The following is a 23369-nucleotide window of genomic DNA, read 5'->3' on the forward strand; positions in this document are numbered from 1 at the left end:
TACAGAACTCCGAACCCAGAAAACCAGTATATACATTCTTCTCATTGCCACATGCCACATAATCTAAAATTGACCACACAATCGAATTTAAAACAATTCTTAGCAAATGCAAAAAACAAAACAAAACCAAAAAACCAAAAAACAAAAAAAGCAAAATCATGCCAAACACACTCTTGGACCACAACGCAATAAAAATAGAAATCAAGACAAAACAAATCACTCAAAACCATGCAATTACATGGGAATTAAACAACATGCTCCTGAATGACTTTGGGGATAAATAATGAAATTAAGGCAGACATCGAGACATTCTTTGAAACTCATGAGAACAAAGATACGACATATCAGAATCTCTGAGACACAGCTAAGGCTGTATTAAGAGAAAAACTTATAGCGCTAAACGCCTACACAAAAAAGTTAGAAAGATCTCAAATTTAACAATCTAACATCATAACTAAAAGAACTGGAGAAGTAAGAGCCAACCAACCTCAAAGGTAGCAGAAGACTAAATATAACCAAAATCAGAGCTGAATGGAAAGAGATTGAGATACAAAAGAAACATCAAAAAGATCAACAAATCCAGGGGTTGGTTTTTTGGGGGAAAAAAAAAAAGTCTCTCATTGGACTAATAATGAAGACAAGAGAGAAGACTCAAATAAATACAATTAGAAACTACAATGGGGATGGTACCACTGACCCCCATGAAATATAAATAACCATCAAAGACTACTACAAACACCTCTATGTATACCAAACTAGAAAACTTCGAAGATATAGATAAAAAATTCCTGGACACATACAGCCTCCCAACACCGAACCAGGGGGAAATTGATTTCCTTAACAGACCAATAATGAGCTCTGAAATTGAATTAGTAATAAATAGCCTACCAACCAAAAAACGCTCAGATGGATTCACAGCCAAATTCTGCCAGATGTACAGAGCTGGTACCATTCCCACGGAAACTATTCCAAAAATTTGAGTTGAAAGGACTCCTCCGTAACTCATTCTATGAGGCCAACATCATCCTGATACCAAAACTGGCAGAAGCACAACAAAAAAAGAAAACTCGAGGCCGGCAACCTTGAAAAACATAGATGCAAAAATTCTCAACAAAATACTGACAAACTGAATCCACCACCACTCAAAGAGCTAATTCACCATGATCAAGTGGACATTATCTCTGGGATGCAAGGTTGGTTCAACATACACAAATCAATAAATATGACTCATTTCATAAACAGAACTAAACACAAAAATCACATGATTATCTCAATAGAAACAGTAAGAGGTTTCAATAAAACCAACATGCTTTCATGTTAAAATCACTCAATAAACTATGTATTGCAGAAGCAACTCAAAATAATAAGAGCCAGCTGTAATAAGCCCACAGCCAACATTATCCTGAACAGGCAAAAGCATTCCCCTTGAAAAGCACAAGACACGAATGCCCACTCTTAACATTCCTATTCAACATAGTATTGGAAATCCTTGCCAGAGCAATCAGGTGAGAGAAAGAAATGAAGGGCATCCAAATAGGAAGAGAGGAAGTAAAACTATTCCTGTTTTCAGACCACATGATTATATACCTAGAAAACCCCATACTCTTGGCCAAAAAGCTCCTTCAACTGATAAACAACATCAGCGAAGTTTCAGGATACAAAATCAACGTACAAAAATCACCAACATTCCTGTACACCTATACACAACACCCAAGCTGACAGCCAAATCAGGAATGCAATTCCATTTATGATAGCCACAAAAACAATAAAATACATAGGAATACAGTCAACCAGGGAGGTGAAAGAGCTCTACAAAGATAATTACAAAACATTGCTTAAAGAAATCAGAGATGACACAAACAAACGAAAAACATTCCATGCTCATGGATCAGAATAATAAATATCATTAAAATGGTCATATTGCCCAAAGCAATGTACAGATTTAATGCTATTCCTATCATACTACCAATGACATTCTTCACAGAACTAGAAGAAAACTATTTTAAAATTCATCTGGAACAGAAAAATTAGCCCAAATAGCCAAGGCAATCCTAAGCAAAAAGAACAACACTGGAGGCATCACATTGCCCAACTTCAAATTATACTACAGTACTACAATATCCAAAATAACAAGGTACTGGTAAAAAAAAAAAAAGAAGCAGACACATAGACCATTGGAACACAATGGTCCAATGCAGACACATAGACCACTGGACAGAAAGCCCAGAAATAGTGCTGCACAACTACACCCATCTGATCTTCAGCAAAGCTGACAAAAACAAGCCATGGGAAAAGGATTCCCTTTTTAATAAATGGTGCTGAGATAACTGGCTAGCCACATGCTGAAGATTGAAAGTGGACCCCTTCCTTATACCATATACAAAGCTCAACTCAAGATGGATAAAATACTTATGTCTAAAACCCCAAAATATAAAAAACCCTGGAAGATAACCTAGGAATTACCATCCTGGACACAGGAATGGGCAAATATTTCATGACAAAGATGCCAAAAGCAATTGCAACAAAAGTGAAACAAAACAAAACAAACAAAAAAACTAATTAACTGTAAGAGCTTCTGCACAGCAAGAGAAACTAGCAACAGAGTGAACAGATAATCTACAGAATGGGAGAAAATTTTTGCAGACTATGCATTTGACAAAGGTCTAATATCCAGCATCTGTAAGAAACTTAAACCAATTAACAAGCAAAAAATAAACAACCCCATTAAAAAGTGGACTAAGGACATGAACAGACACTTTTCTTGTTCTATTTATCAATCTTAATTTACTTCTTATCCATTTGGAGTGTCAAATAATGGCCAAAGAAATTGTAATTATAAATTAAAGAACAAAATTTAGCAAGTAAAAATAAGCAAAAATAACACAAAAATGTATTATCCTTTTACTTTTGTCATTAAGCAACAAATATATTTCTGATAATTTGTCAAATATTTTCTCCTTGAATTAATAGTTTATCTTATTTAAAAGGGTATATTGTGTTTTTAAAATTTTATTTTAAATTCGTGAGTACATGTGCAAATTTGTTACATAGGTAAACTTGTGTAATGGGGGTTTGCTGTAAAGATTATTTCTTCACTCAGATATTAACCCTAGTACCCATTAGTTATTTTTCCTGATCCTTTCCCTCTTCCCACCCTCTATCCTCCAATAGGCACTAATCATTAGGGAAATGCAAATTAAAACCACAATAAGATACCATCTCATACCAGTCGAATGGCTACTATTAAAAAGTTAAAAAATAACAGATGCTGATGAGGTAGTGGAGAAAAGGGTTCACTTATGCACCTTTGATGGGAGTGTAAATTAGTTCAACCATTATGAAAGATAGCATGGTGATTCCTTAAAGACCTAAAACCAGAAATTTGACCCAGCAATCCCGTTACTGGTATACACCCAAAGGAATATAAATCTATCATAAAGACACATGCATGCATCTGTTCATGGCAGCACTGTTGACAATAGCAAAGACATGCAATCAACCTAAATGTCCATCAATGGTAGACTGGATAAAGAAAATGTGATACACATATACAAAGGAATACTATGCAGCTATAAAAAAAGAATGAGATGATGTCCATTGCAGGAACATAGATGAAGCTAGAGGCCATTACCCTTAAGAAACTAATGGAGGAACAGAAAACCAAATACCACATGTTCTCACTAATAATTGGGATCTAAATGATGAGCACACATGTACACATAGAGGAGAATGACAGACACCGGGGCCTACTTGAAGGTGGAGGGTGAGAGGAGGGGCAGGATCAGAAAAACATAACTATGTAGTACTAGTCTGAATACCTGGGTGATGAAATAATATGTACAACAAACCCCTGTGACATGATTTTACCTATATAACAAACCTACACATGTAGCCCTGAACCTAAAAGTTAAAAAAAAATCAAATTATACTGTTAAATTATTAGCATGATTTATAAACAATATTGTTTTAGGATAAAGAATTTAATTGCTTGGCAATTGCAAGTTATTAAATTAAATATCAATATGTTAGGGAGGGTAATTCAAATGATATAAATATTTAGGCTATAACAAAAGGCAGCTATATATTATTAACCTCACCTCAAAAAAGGGCATAATTTCCATTCCCTTGACTTTAAGGGTAAATTAAGAGAAATTTGTAAAGCACTCAAAAGAATATTCAATTCAATATGTGGTGGACAGTTGAGAAATTATGTGTTATCTATGTCATGGGAAAGCAACTTTTAAAAAGAAAACATTTCCTCTGAGGTTTTCACAAATAAGTGAAACTGTGAACCCTCATATGTACTGTGAAAGGACAATTTGAGGAGCATCTCTGATTAGCAGCAGATTTATTATTCTTTCCTCATTTCATGTTATGCTTAATAAAACAAAACATACCTGTATACACACACATTCACTCACATTGAAGATGCAAGATGAAGAAAGATACATGACATTGAATGTACAGTCAAAGAAAAGGAGTTCTGCCCAAACATCTCAACTTACATTTAAAGGTATGGAATTTAATTTCTTTTTTTCAATTGGTGTGAATTAACATGGTAGTTTCCCGTATCCTGTTCCATTGTGTTATTGGACTGTTTCAGTATTTGGGTGCTTTTCTTTCTCTGTCTCTGTATCTCTCTCCCCTGTCCTCTCTTCCAATATTAATAATGATTTAAAAATAACAACCTCTCTTACCATTTAAGAAACACCAGTTGCCGGCACTATACAGAATGTTTTATCTATGTTCCTTCATTTAATCTTACAAATTTACTATGAGATAATCTCTCTCTCTCCCATTTATCAATGTGGAACTAACACTTACTTGTAATATTTTGTCTGATATAATTTCTTAAGGACATTCTCTGAGGAAATATACACACTCAATTAAAATTAATAATTTCAAATTAGTGAATATTTGGTGCCATTCACCTCCTTATCATTCACAGAATATGGTGTTTTAATGCTATTTTTTTTTTTTGAGACGGAGTTTCACTGTTGTTGCCCAGGCTGGAGTGCAATGGCATGATCTCGGCTCACTGCAACCTCTGCCTCCCAGGTTCAAGCAATTCTCCTGCCTCAGCCTCCTGAGTAGCTGAGATTATAGGTGCCCGCCACCACGCCTGGCTAATTTTTTGTATTTTTAGTAGAGATGGGGTTTTACCATGTTGGCCAGGCTGGTCTTGAACTCCTGACCTCAGGTGATCCACCCACCTCAGTCTTCCAAAGTGTTGGGATTATAGGCATGAGCCACCGCGCCCAGCCTTTAATACTAATTTTTAATTCAACTTCTCAAAAACTTTAAAATATGCTTTTCACCAAGTTGACTCAAAATAAAGTTTATACACCAGCAATCAACATTTTAATTTGCTACTTCAAGCATACCCTCCATACACAGTGCAATTCCATCATGCCACCTTAATGTGATTTGGCAAAAGAGATAAGCAGAAATTAAAGACACAAATAATCACAGTTATAGAGACTGTCTGTTCTGTTCTGTTGCTTTCTAAATATTTCTCTTTTAATAACTTCACCCATGAAAATTTTAGTTATCTCTTGAGTCCTTCCACAAGTATCATCCATCACTGATTCATCTTAGAGTTACATACGTGCTATGTATAAGAAATTTATTGCTTCTTTCATGTGAATTTTTAGATTCCCATATTTTCAAGTCTTTACTTCCTACATTCAATTTTTATTTCATTTTTGGAAACCAGAGATATTAAACCTGAAAGACTACAACATGTGGTGACTTCTCTGAAGACTTTTTTCCACACTGTTCATAAATGTCTGTCTGAAGCAAAAATGTGCAGATTTTCAGCTCCCAGATATTTAAGTGACACATACTAATATTTATGTCTTGTACCTTTAGCTAATATTTATTAAAGCTTGAGGTAAGACGTATTTTATGTGAATTAGATTGACAATGTGAGCCTTGGGGTTATGATGTTCATTCATTTAACTTAATTTTGTGATGACATATTTGTAAATCTTTTCTCATATATTGAAAAACCTTTGTTGCCAGTGATAGTAAGAAATTACATAATTGCTCTATCCCACTATACATATGTAGTAGTTTCAGAATCACTATAGAAATAATATTATAATAATAGTTACTTAAAACAGATTAAAATGTTTTGCAGTTTTAAAAAATCCTGAAGATATATTCCATTGAGCATGCACAGTTAAATGTCTTAAAATCACTTTAAGTAATTCCTCTCTCTATAGTGAAGACACTAACAATACCTGGTTAGATTCCTTTTCTTCATTTTTTATGGATTTTTTTTCATTTTTGTTTAACTTACTTTATAGTAGCATAAAACATTTACATATTTTCAGTCAAACTTATATAATGAGGGGCCAAGTGTGGTGGCTCATGCCATTAATCCCAGCACTTTGGAAGGCCGAGGCAGGATGATCGCTTGAGGCCAGGAGTTCAAGACCTTCCTGGGCAACAAATCAAGACCCCCATCTCTACAAACAATAGAGATAAAAAAATTAATCAGTCATGGTGGCACATGCCTGTAGTCCTAGCTACACAGGGTGCTCAGGAGGGAGGATCTCTGAGCCCAGGAGCTCAAGGTTACAAAGAGCTCTAATGGTGCCACTGCACTCCAACCTGAGCAACAGAGAGAGACCCTGTCTCAAATAAATAAATAAAAATTTAAAAAGTTAAAAAAATTACTTTCAGAGAAATCCACCTTGCATAAATCCAGCACCCTTCATAAAATTTACCATTTTGTATTTCTATATTTCCAGTGTTTACTTAGCTATTCTCACTCTTTTGTTCTTTCAGATAACTTTATAAAAAATTATTCAGGCTCACTCACCACAAACAACAAAAAATAAAACAACCCGATGTAGCTTTTACGTCTAAATTACTTCCTAGTCTGTCATTAAGCTTAGGGAGAATTTATATTTTTGACACATGGTTTTCTTATCCAAGAACATGATCAAATTAATGTTACTCAGTTTTCGGTTAGTTTTGTTTTGTTTTGTTTGTGTTGGGTTGGGACACTTGTTGAGTTTCTGTCTAGTTTTCTTTTTGTTTGTTTTTTTTGGTTAACTATCCGTAAGCAATGAATTTCTTTCATCTATGTTTTCACAGTGGTTACTGGATTATACAGGGCACTGATTTTAGTATGTTATTTTTATAAATGCAGCTACTATTTTTTGTTTCTGGAATTAACGGTATTTTTTCAATTGATTCTTTTATTTTACCAAATCTGCACTCACATTACCTTCAAATAATTTTACCTTCTTTTTCTAGTATTTCTACCTGTAATTAGAATATTTTTCTTCATTGAATTATATATTACCTCTTCGTATTAAAAAGTAGTGGAGATTTGAGCTATCTTTCTTTTTCTGGACTTAAGCAGAAAAGCTTCTTTCAGTTTTCTCAATTGAATAAGATGTTAGCTTCATTAGACATAAAACTATTATGTTGAACAAGTATCTATTAATTTCTGTTTTTTAACATAAAGATATAAGATTTTATCAATTTCATTTTTTACATCTATTGAGATGATGATAGATTTTTTCCCCTAACTTTATTAACATAATATTAATATGGATTTCCTCCTATTGAATAATCTTTATATTCCTAGAATAAACCAATCATGGTTATAATATATTTTGGTTGCTGATAATGTATTTACCATTTTTGTACAGACATTCATAAGACTGATTTTGTTTTTCCATTTTATTATTTCTGGTTTTGGGTGGTTAAAAGGCTTGTGTTTTAACCATTATAAGTTAAATTAAACCATTTCCTTATAGGAGAAAACACAGGATAATGAAAGTTTTACTTTCTCCATTATTCAGCATCTTTTAAAATTTTTTTTTACTTTTATTTTTATTTTATTATTTTTTTTTGAGATGGAGTCTCGCTCTGTCGCCCAGGCTGGAGTGCAGTGGCGCGATCTCGGCTCACTACAACCTGTAGTGCTTAGGAGAAATAATTCAGTCTGAGTTGAATTTCAACTACCTTCCACAACTTTTTTTCCTAATGTTTTCTGATAATTATTTTTTAAGTTTTAAAATAAATATATGACTTTTTTAAGACACATGCTTGATTTCTTGGAATTTATTTCTTATCAATATTAATATATCAAAAATTCAAAAATAATCTCAGAAATGTGGAGTATTCATTAAATGAATTCTGATAAAATTATTTTAATATCTTTGACAATGTTATGATAAGAGAAAACCTGCAAACTATTTATCTAAAATATCATTCTATAGGGTTCATCATGTGCTTTCTTGACAGGGCTTGACAGCGTCAAATGTAGTTTCTCTATTTTCTCAGGTTTAAAGAGTATTTAGAATATAAATTTCAGCATTAGTAATTCAATTTATTGACTGAACAATAAGAATAATTTCGGTTACAATAGAGGATTCTTATCAATTATTATGATAGATTTACATAAATTATCTTTGATAAGGACAAAATGTTTCACAAAGTATAGATATTCACTTATTCAGTATAACATAATTATTCATGTAATTTCATAAGTCAGTGCCCAGCAGACCTAAATCCTCTGGATGAGACTCTCTACTCTCTGTCCAATGATAGCAGTTTCTTGAATAATAATCATTGAACAAGCACTCTTATCTTAAACCTGACAGTGTAAGTCTATGAAAAATAAAACAGTTCTTAAAAGTTTAGCATGTAATAAGAAGATGAAATATTATTCATGACTTACAAAGGATTTTAGGGTTTTTTTGATTAAAATAGCAGGATACCTAAAGCCATATTTAGTTCTGATTCATCCTTAGTAAATAAAAAAGGCTCAAAGGACTTGTAAGTGTTATATTAATGATTAATTAGAAAGTGTTTATGTGGATACACATGTATTATCTGTAAATGCATGTGCATGTGCATGAGTGCATGTGTCTCTGCAATGGTTGGAAAATTATTCAGTGCATAGAGTAAAATTCTTTCTACAAGTTAATAATGTTAAATATTAGCAATTTCTTAGGATTTGATATGACACGTATCATAGCTTCTGACCATCAAGAGTGTTATCATTATTAAATAAATGTATATATTTTTGTATTTACTTATCCTTCATGCTTTTGATTGCCTAATATCTTTTGAAACCAAAACTAATATTTTATACAATCCTATTATTACAATTGCTATTGTATTACTTCCTGGAAACATACTTTTCTAAACTAATTTATGTGATTAATGTCTCAGATTATTCAGTGATGTTGCACTGGTATAAAATCTTACTGGGAATATCTGGAACCGTGAATGGTATTCTCGCTTTGACTTTGATCTCCTTGATCCTGTTGGGTAAGTTTAGAAGATCTTAATTAAATAAAAATATGAAAGATGTTTACTTGTCTCTTATAAATCTTTTTATAATTATTCATTCGTTCTTCACTGCATTAACCAAGATTGAATTAGAAGCTACTGCATGTAAAGCTCTATTAGTACACTCCACAGTGCTATATTTAATATGCAGTCAAATCAGGTAAGTATCTTGCCCTCAAGTGGCATACAGTCTAATACGGAGAAAGGAGTGTATGTGTAGAGTGTGTGTGTGTGTGTGTGTGTGTGTATGTGTGGTATTTGAAACCATTTTTCTGTGTTTCTTGGATACTTTAATAGATAAAATTTTACTGTTTTGCTTAAATATTTTAATATATTTTATCTAAGGTTGCATTTAGTTTGCTTTTCCTTTTGTCCAACAAATATTCACTGAGCAACTACAATACTCCAAATATTACAAATTCCCCAAAATTTTTAAGAAAAGAATAGTCAGGGTGAGGAATGTGATATTCTAGTGGGAGAAGCAGGTACTAAGTAATTATGGTACAATGTGCTGACTACAGTGTTGGAGGCTGCAGCAAAACATTAAGAAAGGATGAAAAGAGCCTATATACTTCCCCGAGCAGAAACTTGGCTTTATTTATTATTGTATTACCAGTTCGTAGGAATGCCTGGCATAGAATAGATTCTCACCAAATATGTGTTGTATAAATGAATTGATTGTATAATATTTTGAATTCTTTCCATCAGTAGACATGAAAATTTTAAAAAGATCCTAGTGACCGTTTCAATTATTTCTTGTTCCAATCATCAGAATCATTCCATTGAATGTGTCCCTGAGACATTCCATAGAGAAGATATTTACCTAACCTTAAAATAGCCCTGTATTCAAGTTTCTCAGGGAGTATTGCTAAAATGCCAAAAAGGAAGTTGTTCAAATGCCACTCAGTATGAGGACACTGGAGATCTAAAAGTGAATAATGGCACAAGAAGAAATATAAGTAATAAAGACCTTTGTGCTTCGAGATCTGCAGACCAGACAGGTATGTCTCAAGGCTTTGGCTTATCCTAGTTTTAATCTTTTGGACTCTCTAAATGTGAAGTATTTTTGAACAGGTATGCAATAGATTAAAGTAACAAGTAAAGGTTTGGTATAAGTCTACTTTTCATTCAAAACTCGATTTAGGTATCTTTAAACTTGTTGCAGTGGGAGAAAATGGTAAAACAACACAAGAAATAGGCTCTGCCCTCCAGGAATTTAAAATCCAGTTGATACATATAAATATGGAAAGTTAGTTGTTATTAAAAAGCAGTATGTAAATAGCCATTCTTGTTTGTCACTTATTTATTCTTCTTTTTCTGAAATACAGACTGGATAAAAGTCAATATTTTAAAAATTATTCATTATGATTTTAAGCTTAGACTTTTAAGCTTAGAAATTCCAGTCATACAGAATTTTGAAAACATTACCTTCTATTTTTAAATGTTTAACTTTTTTTTTTTTTTTTTTTGAGCAACAAGGCTGTTTATTTCACCTGGGTGCAGGCGGGCTGAGTCCGAAAAGAAGAGTCAGCGAAGGGGAGATAGGGGTGAGGCCGTTTTATAGGATTTGGGTAGGTTAAGGAAAATTACAGTCGAAGAAGGTAATTCTCTGGCAGGCAGGAGTGGGGGTCACAAGGTGCTCAGTGGGGGAGTTTTTTGAGCCACGATGAGCCAGGAGAAGGACTTTCACAAGGTAGTGTCATCAGTTAAGGCAAGGACTGGCCATTTTCACTTCTTTTATGGTGGAATGTCATCAGTTAAGACAGGAACAAGCCATTTTCACTTCTTTTGTGATTCTTCAGTTACTTCAGGCCATCTGGGCGTATATACGTTCAGGTCACAGGGGATGCGATGGCTTAGCTTGGGCTCAGAGGCCTGACAGTCCTGCCTTCTTACAGTAATAAGAAAAATAACATAAAATAGTATTGAAGTATTGGGGCAGCGAAAAATAAATTTGGGGGCGGGGGGTAGCATGGAGAGATAATGGGTGATGTTTCTCAGGGCTTCTTCGAGCGGGATTAGGTGTGGCGTGGGAACCTAGAGTGGGAGAGGTCAACTTGCAGGAGGATTTTGTGGTAAGGGGTGATACTGTGGGGTTGTTGGAAGGAGCATTTGTTGTATAGAATGATTAGTGATGGCCTGGATACGGTTTTGGATGAATTGAGAAACTAAACGGCAGATACAAGGTCCGAATAAAAGAAGGAGAAAAATAGGTATTAAAGGACTAAGAATTGGGAGGACCCAGTACATCCAATTAGAGAGTGTCCAAGGGCGTTCAGCATAATTACTTGCTTGGTTGGCAAGTTTTTGGACCCTATCCTTGAGTTTTCTTATGTTGTCATACACCAGGCCAGATTGATTTAGGTAAAAACAACACTCTTCATTTAAGAATATACAGAGTCCTCCTTTTTCAGCAGTGACTAAGTCAAGGCCTCGGCGGTTTTGGAGGATAACTGCAGCTAAAGAGTCAACTTGGGCCTGGAGGACTGATAAAGTTTGTGATATGTCTGTGATGCTAGCAGAGAAGTCATTAGAGAGGCTAAGGAAGGTCGTGACAGAGGTTGAAATGCCTCCTATTCCAGTACCGAGAGCAATAGTGGAGGCAGAAAGTCCTAAACCAACAAGCAAGGGAATTAGTGGAATAACACTTTTTTGTCATGTTGGTGTCATGAGGGGAACAGGGAGCTCTTCGGTCCTATTTGCAAATTGAATTTTGGGAGTAAGGAAAACTAGTGTGCATGTGCCTGTCCAATTAGCAGGTAGACACATGGAGGTAGAGGATCCACAGAAGAAGAAGAGACCTTGTGCGAGGCAAAACTGGAGATGCAAAGTAAAAAGATGAGGAGTGCTGAAAGGGGTGTCTTGTAGCCAGACTCCTGGGGATCCAGCTAGGGCGACAGCCGTCAGAGGTTGTAATGGGGACTGATGAGGTAACTGCGTAGAGGGGGAGGTTCCATTTTCATGGTATATGAGAAAATGTTGGGTGTCTATGAGCTACCTTTCACTGTTATTTTCGGGGCTGGGTATAAGTAAACAAGAAGAGGGCCTGGGAGGAGGGTCTGACGAGCAAGGGGAAGGTAGCCGAGGATGGAGTGAAATACAGGGTAAGTGTCTTCCTAAGCAATAATTACTGCTAATGTTTTTAAGTTTGCCAGTATTGATAGAGGGCTTTTCTGTAATACAGAGCTGGAAGGCTCCAATTGTTTTGGTGACATGCGTAGCTGGACTTTGGAGATGAAGAGTAAAGGAACATGGAGAAGGTGAAGGGTTACTAGGGGAATTCCAGTGGGTCTTTGCCGAGAGATACATAAAGGAGTGGCCACAGGAATAGGAATAGTAGTTTGTGTTGTGAGAGGTCCAAATATGGGGGGAGTAGAGTTGATATAAGGAGAAAGGTTTTTTAAGTAAGTGTGGAGGAGGGCGGCAGCTTGCTGATATGAAATGTCTGCGGAGGTCTTGCTGGACCTGTCTAGAAAGTAAATGAGTTCTTCAGGAGGGTAAAGGTGAGGGCTGTTAAAGGAAGTTCAGAGGTATAGGGAGACAGATGTTGCCCAGTCTATATGTAAGGTGGGGGCAACTGTGTAGGCGCTGGAAGAAAGGGAAATGCAAAGCCAGCAGTTGTTCAATAAGGAGAGATTAGAAATGGCTAGGAGAGAATAAGTAAGGTTGGTAGTGTGGTGGAGATAGCTGGGGAGAGGTAGAGGGTGACATAAGAATGGGAATGATCCCTTCATTCTATTAGGTCTGTTTGTCCTTACGCTACTTTTTGCAACAGGGCTTTACAAAGTTACCCCCACTACTTGGACCGAGCCCCAAAAACTAGTCATCCCTACTATCTTCTGTCTAGTCATACTCCTATTCACCATTCTCAACTACTTATAAATGCCCTACTCTTGTTTACACTGCCGGTTTACACTGTTTTTCCAAGCCATCACAGCTGATATCTCTTGGCACTATCCCCAAACCGCCAGTCTTAACTCCCTCTTAGAGTGGATAGGTGATCTTTGCTGGCAGGGGACCCTCCAATACTTCCACCCTGATGAAGTTCTATTCTTTACTTTTAAGTTTAACTTTTTGATACTTAACTGATCATTTTGACATTTGTTTTATTGTATGAGATGATATATTATGACTTTCCAGATAAATGTATAATTATTATAAAAGGATTTTTTTCTAATCTACTAGTTCGTATTTCCTCCTTTATCATACGTGAAAATTTTATATATTTTATGTTCTACTTATTGACACTGTCTTCATTTGGCTTATCTGTCTGTTTTACAGGTATATTTCCCAAACTAATAGATATTGTAGCTTTACCTCATATTTTATTGTCTCCCTATCTGTAATGTCTGTCATTGTGTTGGGTATCATTGCAATGACACCTTAGAAAAGTTAAGGCGGCTTTGGTAGGTAAACATGGAATCATGTACATGGCATTAAACATTAATTAAAGTAGCTATAAATACTGTATATTGAGCTACAATATATTTATTTCCTATTCCTTTTCTTAGCTGAGGTACAATTCAAAATTTGAACCTTTAAAAGTAAACAATTTCATGATGTTTAGAACCTTCAAACGTTGTGAACTACCATGTTTATCTAGTTGAAAAACTTTTCCCAAAAATAAATCCCTTACATACCCAACAAGCAAATCACTCTCCATTCTCTCTCCCCTTAGCCTCTGACAACTACAAATCTTCTTTCAGTCTATATGGATTTACCTATTCTGGATTTTCATGGAATAGAATCACACAATATTTGGCCTTGGGCTTCTTTCACTTAGCATAATGTTTTTAAAGTTCATCCACATTTTATTCCTTTTTATGGGTGAAAAATAGTCCATTGTGCGTGTATATCTATAAATATAGATACATATATACTTATATGTATCTCTATATCTATAAATACATATATATTTATATGTATCTCTATATCTATAAATATTTATAGTTTTATGTATATCTGTAAATATAGATATGCACAATGTTTTTGTGTGCAGAGCTTAAAGGTCAGCCAAAGGTGAGATCTTAGGACCTTTTCAGGTAATTTCTGAGCATGCATCCAGCCCAGGGCTTGTGCCTGGCCTTCCAGATTTTCAGGATTATGTGGGAGCTTTCCAAAGTCCTTATTCATGAAACAGCTCATTCTCTGGCTTTTCCTCTCAAGCTTTTCAGTCAGTCCTATTGTTTGTTCCAACTGTTATACCTTGCCTCATGTGACAAAAGCTAACACATTCAACTTAATTTTTACAAACATCCTTTGGTAGCCTCAAGGCAGATATCTAAGTCTTCTTTACTGGCAGTGATATCTACTGCTAAAACAATTCAAGAGTCCATAGGTGCTCTGGATTTCATAGAAACTCATGAAAAACAAACTCAGTTACATGTTGTCTGCTAATTCTACAAATAACACCTCACCTGACTTGAATCAAAATTACTACTGATAGCAAGGCCACCTCTTTGCTAGGCCAAACAAACCACCTACAGCCAGGCCCCTGCTTCAGGGTGAGCCCTGAGAACAAGAGAGTTTATATCGGACCCCAAAAGACAAGCGGGTCCCAGGTTGGATAATCTCCGGTAAACTGGTGAAACAATTACAATACTTACTAGGGTTACATGACAACAGTGCCAGTCTACTCCTTAGCTTCTGGAGGCAATCTTTCCTTCTGCACCTCCCTCTGTATCCATGAACGGCAGGATCCTGCTCCCACATAGGGATATGGTGAGCATGAAAGCAGGGCTCTTCTCGTAGACATCCACTCTTTTACTATATTAATTGATGTTGAGTCTTCAAAAAATAAACAACTTTGACTGGCTCTGACTGACTTTTAGACATGAATGCCCAAATTCCTCTTATTCCAGGAAGCACTCATAAGTTACAGTGATTTTTCTGGGGGGTGAGTAGCTTTGAGGAAGGGTAAATTAAAGAGGCAATTCCCTGCTCAAATATTAAAATTGGCCCCATTTTGCTAAAAGATGCTTTCATCCCCGTTGTCCCCCAAGACTATTCCTTTGTTCATCCTTGAAATGGACCTTCTCAGTCAGCACGTGATCTCATGGAAAGCTTTTACACTATTGGCGGGCACCACGTAGTGGAAAACAGTCAATCTTCCCTGCCACTGTGAGTGGTAAATGCTCCAAGATACCAACCAAGGCAAAGAACTGCAGGATTGTGGTCTGTTACAGCTGACTTTGTCAAAGGAATTCTATTCTTTACCATGTTGCCTTTTAACTTCCTGGTGTGGCCTACGTTTAAAGCCACTACTAGAGAGTGAAGGCTAACTATAGACTACAGGGAGTTAAGAACAATTATTCCTTTTATTAGAGCACCTCTATTGGATAATTGCTTTAATGAATGACCTTCAAAACATGGGTAAATAGTTTGGGTACAGACTTAGCTAACATGTTTTATTTAGTACACATTTTTCAGGAGAATCAATCACAATTTGCCTTCACATTTACTTGGTTGCTGCTATGAACTGAATTGTGCCCTCCCCCTAATTTATATATTAAAACTTTAATTCCCGAATGTGATGGGATTTGGAGACGGGGTCTTTAGAAAGTAATTAGATTTAGATGAGGCCATGTGGATGGGCCTTACTCAGTTTGGGGTGCCTCAGCTAATTACCATAAACTAGGTTGCTTATAAACAACAGATATTTATTCCTCACAGTTCTAAAGACTGGAAGACTGAGATCATGGTGCCAGCGTGGTTGGGTTCTGGTGAGGGCCCTCTTGTCTGTTGCAGACTGCCAGCTTCTCATTGTAATCTCTCATGGCAGATAGCAGAATGACTCAAGTTATCTCAGGACGCTTACAAGTACTAATCCCATTCTGATCATCTGTTCTTAGCTCCTAAATGCCCACCTCCTAATACCATCATATTGAGAGGCAGGATTTCAGCATATGAATTTTGGGGTATGCAAACATTCAGTTCATAAAGTTTTACCTCTGAATTCCCAAAATTCATGTCGTTCTAACATGTCAAATGGAAAAGGCAACACACCAAAAGAGAAAGATATCAGATAGGAGTATTATATTCAGAACATAGAAAGAACACTTATAACTCAAAAACAACCCAGTTTAAAAATGAACATTTAAAAATGAATAGACATTTCTCCAAAAAACACTATACAAAAGGCCAATAAGCACTTGAAGAGATGTTTAATATGATCATTCATTAGGGAAATATGAAATCAAAACCAGGGTGGAAAGCCACTGCACACCCTCCAGGATGGCTATAATCACACAAAAAGAGCAAGTGTTGGTGAGGATGTGGAGAAATTGCTCACATATTGCTGGTAGAAATGTAAAATTTTATAGTACTGTGGAAAACAGTTTGACAGTTCCTCAAATTATCACATGACCCAACCTTCAACTTTTAGGTATATATTTAATAAAATGGAAGACATATGTCCTTACAAAAATTTGTACATGAATGTTCATTGTAACAATATTCATAATAGCCAAAGAATGGAAGCAGCTCAGATGTCCGTCAGCTGATGAAGAGATAAACAAAATGCACTACATACATGTTATGAAATATTCCTACAACCATAAAATAGAATGTAGTACTGATACATGCTACAACTTTTATGAACCTTGAAAACATTGTGCTGAATGAATGAAAAAGCCAGATACAAAAGGCCACATATTGTATGATTCCATTTATATGAAAGGTCCATCATAGTTAAATCCATAGTGACATAAAGCAGGCTAGTGGTCGCCAGGGCTGGGGGAGTAGAAGATGAATAGTGACTACTTAGTGTTTATATGTAATGAAAATGTTCTAGAATGAGATAGTAGTGATAGTTGTACATTGTGGGTGTATTAGAAGCCACTGCACTTGCACTTTAAAATGGCTAAAATGGTGAATTTTATGTTACGTGAAGAAAAATAATCACGATAAAAAATAAATAAAAAGAGACAGATTGTAATGGGCCATAAGTTAAAATAGTTATATTGGCCTTTACATATATTTTTATATATATCTCACTTTTTCTCAATACTATGCCAAAAATCTCGATATTTTCCATTTAATTTAATTTACCTTAATATTAAGCTAGGAAAATCAAAGAACTTCATAATATTTCAGTTATTAAGAGGTTGAAAATAAAGAAGTTGAAAATAAATTGTTATTCTTGACATAATTTAATCATTAATTAATATTAAGAGGGAGAAGGGGATACACATACAAAACTACAAGGAGAGCGATTTTAAAACTTTGTGTGGTTTTTACTTGCATTTCTTGTAATTATCAGTGATGTTAACGACGATGAGGTACTAACTCACACCAGTCAGAATGGCCATTATTAAAAAGTCAAAGAATAACGTGCTGGGGAGGGTGTGGAGAAAAAGGAATGCTTATACACTGGTGGTGGAAGCGTAAATTTGTTCAGCCATTATGGGAGACTGTGTGGCAATTCCTCAAAGACCTAAAGGCAGAAATACCCTTCAACCCCGCAATCCCATTACTGGGTATATACCCAAAGGAACGTAAATCATTCTATTATAAAGACACATGCATGTGTATGTTCATTGCAGCACTATTCACTATAGAAAAACACGGAATCAACCTAAATGCACATCAATAGTAGACTGGATAAAGAAAATGTGGTACATATACACCATGGAATACTATGAAGCCATAAAAATGAATGAGATCATGTTCTTTGCAGAAACATGGATGGAGCTGGAGGCTATTATCCTTAGCAAACTAATGCGGGAACAGAAAGCCAAACATTGCATGTTCTCACTTACAAGTGGGAGCTAAATGATGAGAACACATGGACACATAGAGGGAAAAAACACACACTGGGGCCTACTTGAGGGTGGAGGGTGGGAGGAGGGAGAGGATCAGAACAAATAACTAATGGGTACTGGGTGCTACTTGGATATTGAAATAATCTGTACATCAAACCCCCATGACACAAATTTACCTATGTAACAAACCTGCACGTATACCCCTGAACTTAAAAGTTAAAAAAAACCTTTGTGTGGATAAATTCTAAGTGATACAAATTATATTTTATCTAATCTCTCAAATAGCTATTTTATTTCGTTCATGCTATTTTAGTCAATATAATAGATCTTGCATCAAAAATCCCATTATGTCTAGGTTTTGCTTCATCTCATTAAATTAATTGTCTTAATTCCCAAGGACCATCATTTGTGTTTTGGCCATCTTTTGTGTCTGGACAATTTGCTATAAGTGATTTTATTGTAGCTCAACTCTTATTTATACAACATGTAAGTATTGTTCTTATGGCCAATTTTCAGAGATGCATATGTAATTTAATTTCATTTTGTTTTCTACATTTCTCTGTAGTACTATGCCAATCAGAATGGCTCAAATACCAAGGGAAGTGTTATTGGTTCTCTAATGAGATGAAAAGTTGGAGTGACAGTTATGTGTATTGTTTGGAAAGAAAATCTCATCTACTAATCATACATGACCAACTTGAAATGGTAATTGGTCTAGTATCAGGGTTATGGCATCTTTGCAGTAAAAAATGGCTTTCCTCAAATATCTTTCCATCTTTGCATTAAATCATCATTTACCTTGATTGTCGAGTTTTGGGCACCCTCTTAAATTTTGTATTCCAAGTGAGTGCCTCACTTCTCAAGCTAGATCTGGCCCAAATTCATATCTTCAACTTGCAATTGTGTGTGTGTGTGTGTAACATATATATGATATAATGTGTGTATAAGTAAGATATGAATTGATTACCATAAGAATCCCTATGCAGAGTGCTTTTTTGCAATAACATTTAAAATATTCAGTGTGTCTGAATTGCTAAAATATTTTGTTCATTTAGTCCCTCATTGTCCACATTTTAGGCTTTTATACAGAAAAACCTAAGACAATTAAACTACGTATGGATTGGGCTTAACTTTACCTCCTTGAAAATGACATGGACTTGGGTGGATGATTCTCCAATAGATTCAAAGATGTGAGTCTTTCTTAAAAGGCAATCTGATTTATTGTTTATTGTAGAATATGTCTCCTCCAGGTTCACCAAATTCAACTCTGAAATAGTTACTGGTACTACAGAATTCAAAAGAATGAAAATTAATTTAGTATTTACAGGAGTAATGATGGATATTTTGATTTGATTTTTAAAGAAAAAGGATTTGAAAATGGTGGTTTATGATTTTAAAATTTCTCACACTTTATATAGAAAAGTAGATTGAATGAATGCAGTCTCTTATTTTTAAAGGTCTCAATGTTTTCTTTAGCCATCTTCAGTAATAAAATAAAACCAATGTGCATTTTTTGTGTTATGTGATTATCATAGTGTCAAAATACAAATGATGTATACAACATAGAACAAGATTATCCAAAAGTCTCTGAACAAATGCATGGAATTATTGATTTTAAAAGTTCTGTCAACATTTTTGTGCGCATTATTTTATAATAAAATATTTAATTAAAAATATAAACAGTAAAACAGGTAAATTCAAAATCCTATTCCTATGTTAGCAGGCAAGATAATGGTCCCCAAAGATGTCCACATTCTAATTCCAAAATGCTGTGAATGTGTTATTTTATATGGCAAAAGAGCCTTTGCAGGTATGATTAAATGAGGAATCTTGAGATAGGGATATTATGCTGGATTATCTGGGTGGCCCAATTATCACAAGGGTCCTTAGAAGAGGGAGGAAGCAGAATTAGAGTCACATTGGGAGATATGAAGTGGAACACAGAGATTCATATGATGTGAAAGCATGTCTGTGAGCCAAGGCACGCAGGTGGCCTCGGATTCCTGCCTAGTACATCCAGAAGGTGACTCTGCAGACGTTTTGATCTTAGCCCTGTAGGGCAATCTTGGGCTTCTGATACTCATAGGTGTAAGATAATAAATTAGCCTTGTTTTAGGCCACTACATTTGTGATAATTTGTCATAGTAGTGATAGAAAAATAGTACATTATAGTAACCAACTTAATGGTGTTATTGTATTATTTTCCCCTTATTTCTATTCATCATTAAATATTACATATTTTCTATCTGACTGCACTAAATCAATATAAAAAGTGAATAAAAAACATTATTTGGAATGCAGTGTAAAATTATGGATGTGTGTCATCTGAGAGCAGAGTTGTGTCACTGAACGTCATGAAGTTGCCCAACTTGGTTTTGTCTTCATTCCAAATCCATTCATCACTACCCTTTAGGGTTGAGTTTTAAGTCTAGATCATGCTTGGAGATTTTTGTCCATAATATGTTCAATACAAAATTTAAAACTAAACTCGGACAAAGTGTATTTTCTAATATGAAAATTCAGTACTTACTTGCCCTTATCAATTTGGAAGCTTTGAAGATCATGTGCACCTTTTCCAAGATTCTTTCTTGAACTTTTTCCACAGGTCAAACAAATTTATCAGAATGTATCACTAACACTACATTATTTTATATGTAAATTTGTTAATATTTTTAATATGTTACATTATAAGTAAATAATGCAATAAATATGCAATTTATTATTTAGGTCATGCACAGTTCGTTTTGTGTATTGAGTTCTTTACAAACATCAATTCATATAACTGCTAAACAATATCATGAAGTATTATTATCATTCTTATACAATGAGATATAAGAAGGCAAGAGAGGTTGTTAAGTGAGGTGTCCAAATGGAGTTAATCTTATTTTTAATCTAACTGAACTACATGGGGCAAGAGGAGGAATACTAGAATGGGAATGTGGAGGGAAATTTATTCTTACTTCTGTTAGTTGCAGACTCTCTGGCAACTCTTGACCAACCACAGCTAACAAGGCTAAGTTACAGTTACTGTAATCGTTAGTGAATCCAAGTATGTAAAAATGCTTTGAAATTTTGAATTACTTTTTTATTTAAAAGAGGATATTAGCAGAAGACACAAATGGATGTCTTCAGCTACAGTGATTAACAAAGTATTTATTCTCTCTTCCCTAGATTCTTCATAAAGGGACCAGCTAAAGAAAACAGCTGTGCTGCCATTAAGGAAAGCAAAATTTACTCTGAAACCTGCAGCAGTGTTTTCAAATGGATTTGTCAGTATTAGAGTTTGACAAAATTCATAGTGAAATAATCAATGATCACTATTTTTGGCCTATTAGTTTCTAATATTAATCTCCAGGTGTAAGATTTTAAAGTGCAATTAAATGCCAAAATCTCTTCTCCCTTCTCCCTCCATCATCGACACTGGTCTAGCCTCAGAGTAACCCCTGTTAACAAACTAAAATGTACCCTTCAAAATTTTTACGTGATAGTATAAACCACTGTGACTGACTTCATGTGATCATATCCAGGATTTTTATTCATCGCTTATTTTATGCCAAATGTGATCAAATTATGCCTGTTTTTCTGTATCTTGCGTTTTAAATTCTTAATAGTGTCCTAAACAAAATTTCTTATATTTCTAATGGTTGAATTATAATGTGGGTTTATACATTTTTTACCCTTTTGTCAAAGAGAATTAACTTTGTTTCCAGGCTTTTGCTATTCTTCACTCAGCTACAATAAACATCCTGAATGTTTTCTTAAATAGTAGCACCTTTATTTCTATGATAGAAGCCCGCCCTAAAAGTAGTATTTCTAGGTAAAAGTGTTAAATGTGTTGTTTTATATTTTATACAATTTTTATATGTTGCACTTTTCTTTCCAAATTTAGAAGGTTTCAAACTTATGAGAAGATATTAGGTGCAGAAAAAGAATATACTTATTTCCTTGAGCAGTGGTTTGTAATTCTCCTTGAAGAGGTCCTTCACATCCCTTGTAAGTTGGATTCCTAGGTATTTTATTCTCTTTGTAGCAATTGTGAATGGGAGTTCACTCATGATTTGGCTGTCTGTTTGTCTGTTATTGGTGTATAGGAATGCTTGTGATTTTTGCACCCTGATTTTTTACCCTGAGACTTTGCTGAAGTTGCTTATCAGCTTAAGGAGATTTTGGGCTGAGATGATAGTGTTTTCTAAATATACAATCATGTCATCTGCAAACAGGGACAATTTGACTTACTCTCTTACTATTTGAATATCCTTTTATTGCTTTCTCTTGCCTGATTGCCCTGGCCAGAACTTCCAATACTTAGTTGAATAGGAGTGGTGAGAGAGGGCATCCTTGTCTTGTACCGGTTTTCAAACGGAATGCTTCCAGTTTTTGCCCATTCAGTATGATATTGGCTGTGGGTTTGTCATACATAGCTCTTACTATTTTGAGATACGTTCCATCAATACCTAGTTTATTGAGAGTTTTTAGCATGAAGTGGTGTTGAATTTTGTTGAGGGCCTTTTCTGCATCTATTGAGATAATCATGTGGTTTTTGTCATTGGTTCTGTTTATGTGATGGATTACATTTATTGACTTGCATATGTTGAACCAACCTTGCATCCCAGGGATGAAGCTGTCTTGATTGTGACGGATAAGCTTTGTGATGTGCTGCTGGATTCTGTTTGACAGTATTTTATTGAAGATTTTCACTTCGATGTTCTTCAGGGATATTGGCCTGAAATTTCCTTTTTTGTTGTGTCTCTGCTGGGTCTTGGTATCAGGATGATGCTGGCCTCATAAAATGAGTTAGGGAGGATTCTCTCTTTTTCTATGGTTTGGAATAGTTTCAGAAGGAATAGTACCAGCTCCTCTTTGTACCTCTGGTAGAATTCAGCTGTGAATCCATCTGGTCCTGGGCTTTTTTCAGTTGTTAGGCTATTAAATACTGCCTTAATTTTAGAACTTGTTATTGGTCTATTCAGGGATTCGACTTCTTCCTAGTTTAGTCTTGGGAGGGTGCATGTGTCTAGGAATTTATCCATTTCTTCTAGATTTTCTAGTTTATTTGCATAGAGGTGTTTATAGCATTCTCTGATGGTAGTTTGTATTACTGAGGGATCAGTGGTGGTATCCCCTTTACCATTTTTTATTGCATCTATTTGATTCTTCTCTCTTTTCTTCTTTATTAGTCTTGCTAGCGGTCTATCTGTTTTGTTGATCTTTTCAAAAACCAGCTGCTGGATTCATTGATTTTTTGAAGGGTTTTTCGTGTCTCCATCTCCTTCAGTTCTGTTCTAA

The 23369-nt window shown here is 35.1% G+C and overlaps 1 protein-coding gene across 1 annotated transcript; it reads left to right on the forward strand.

Annotated features, from left to right (window-relative positions):
• The first annotated feature begins 4364 nt into the window (after nucleotides 1–4364).
• Nucleotides 4365–21846, forward strand: KLRF1 (killer cell lectin like receptor F1). The gene is made up of 6 exons (XM_003829647.5): nucleotides 4365–4513; nucleotides 9202–9300; nucleotides 10173–10322; nucleotides 18649–18788; nucleotides 19161–19273; nucleotides 21255–21846. The coding sequence occupies exons 1-6, from the start codon at nucleotides 4375–4377 to the stop codon at nucleotides 21361–21363; spliced, it is 750 nt and encodes a 249-aa protein (XP_003829695.4). The 5' UTR covers nucleotides 4365–4374; the 3' UTR covers nucleotides 21364–21846.
• The last annotated feature ends 1523 nt before the right edge of the window (nucleotides 21847–23369 follow it).

The sequence above is a fragment of the Pan paniscus genome, chromosome 10 (assembly GCF_029289425.2).
Source record: "Pan paniscus chromosome 10, NHGRI_mPanPan1-v2.0_pri, whole genome shotgun sequence".
NCBI lineage: Eukaryota > Metazoa > Chordata > Mammalia > Primates > Hominidae > Pan > Pan paniscus.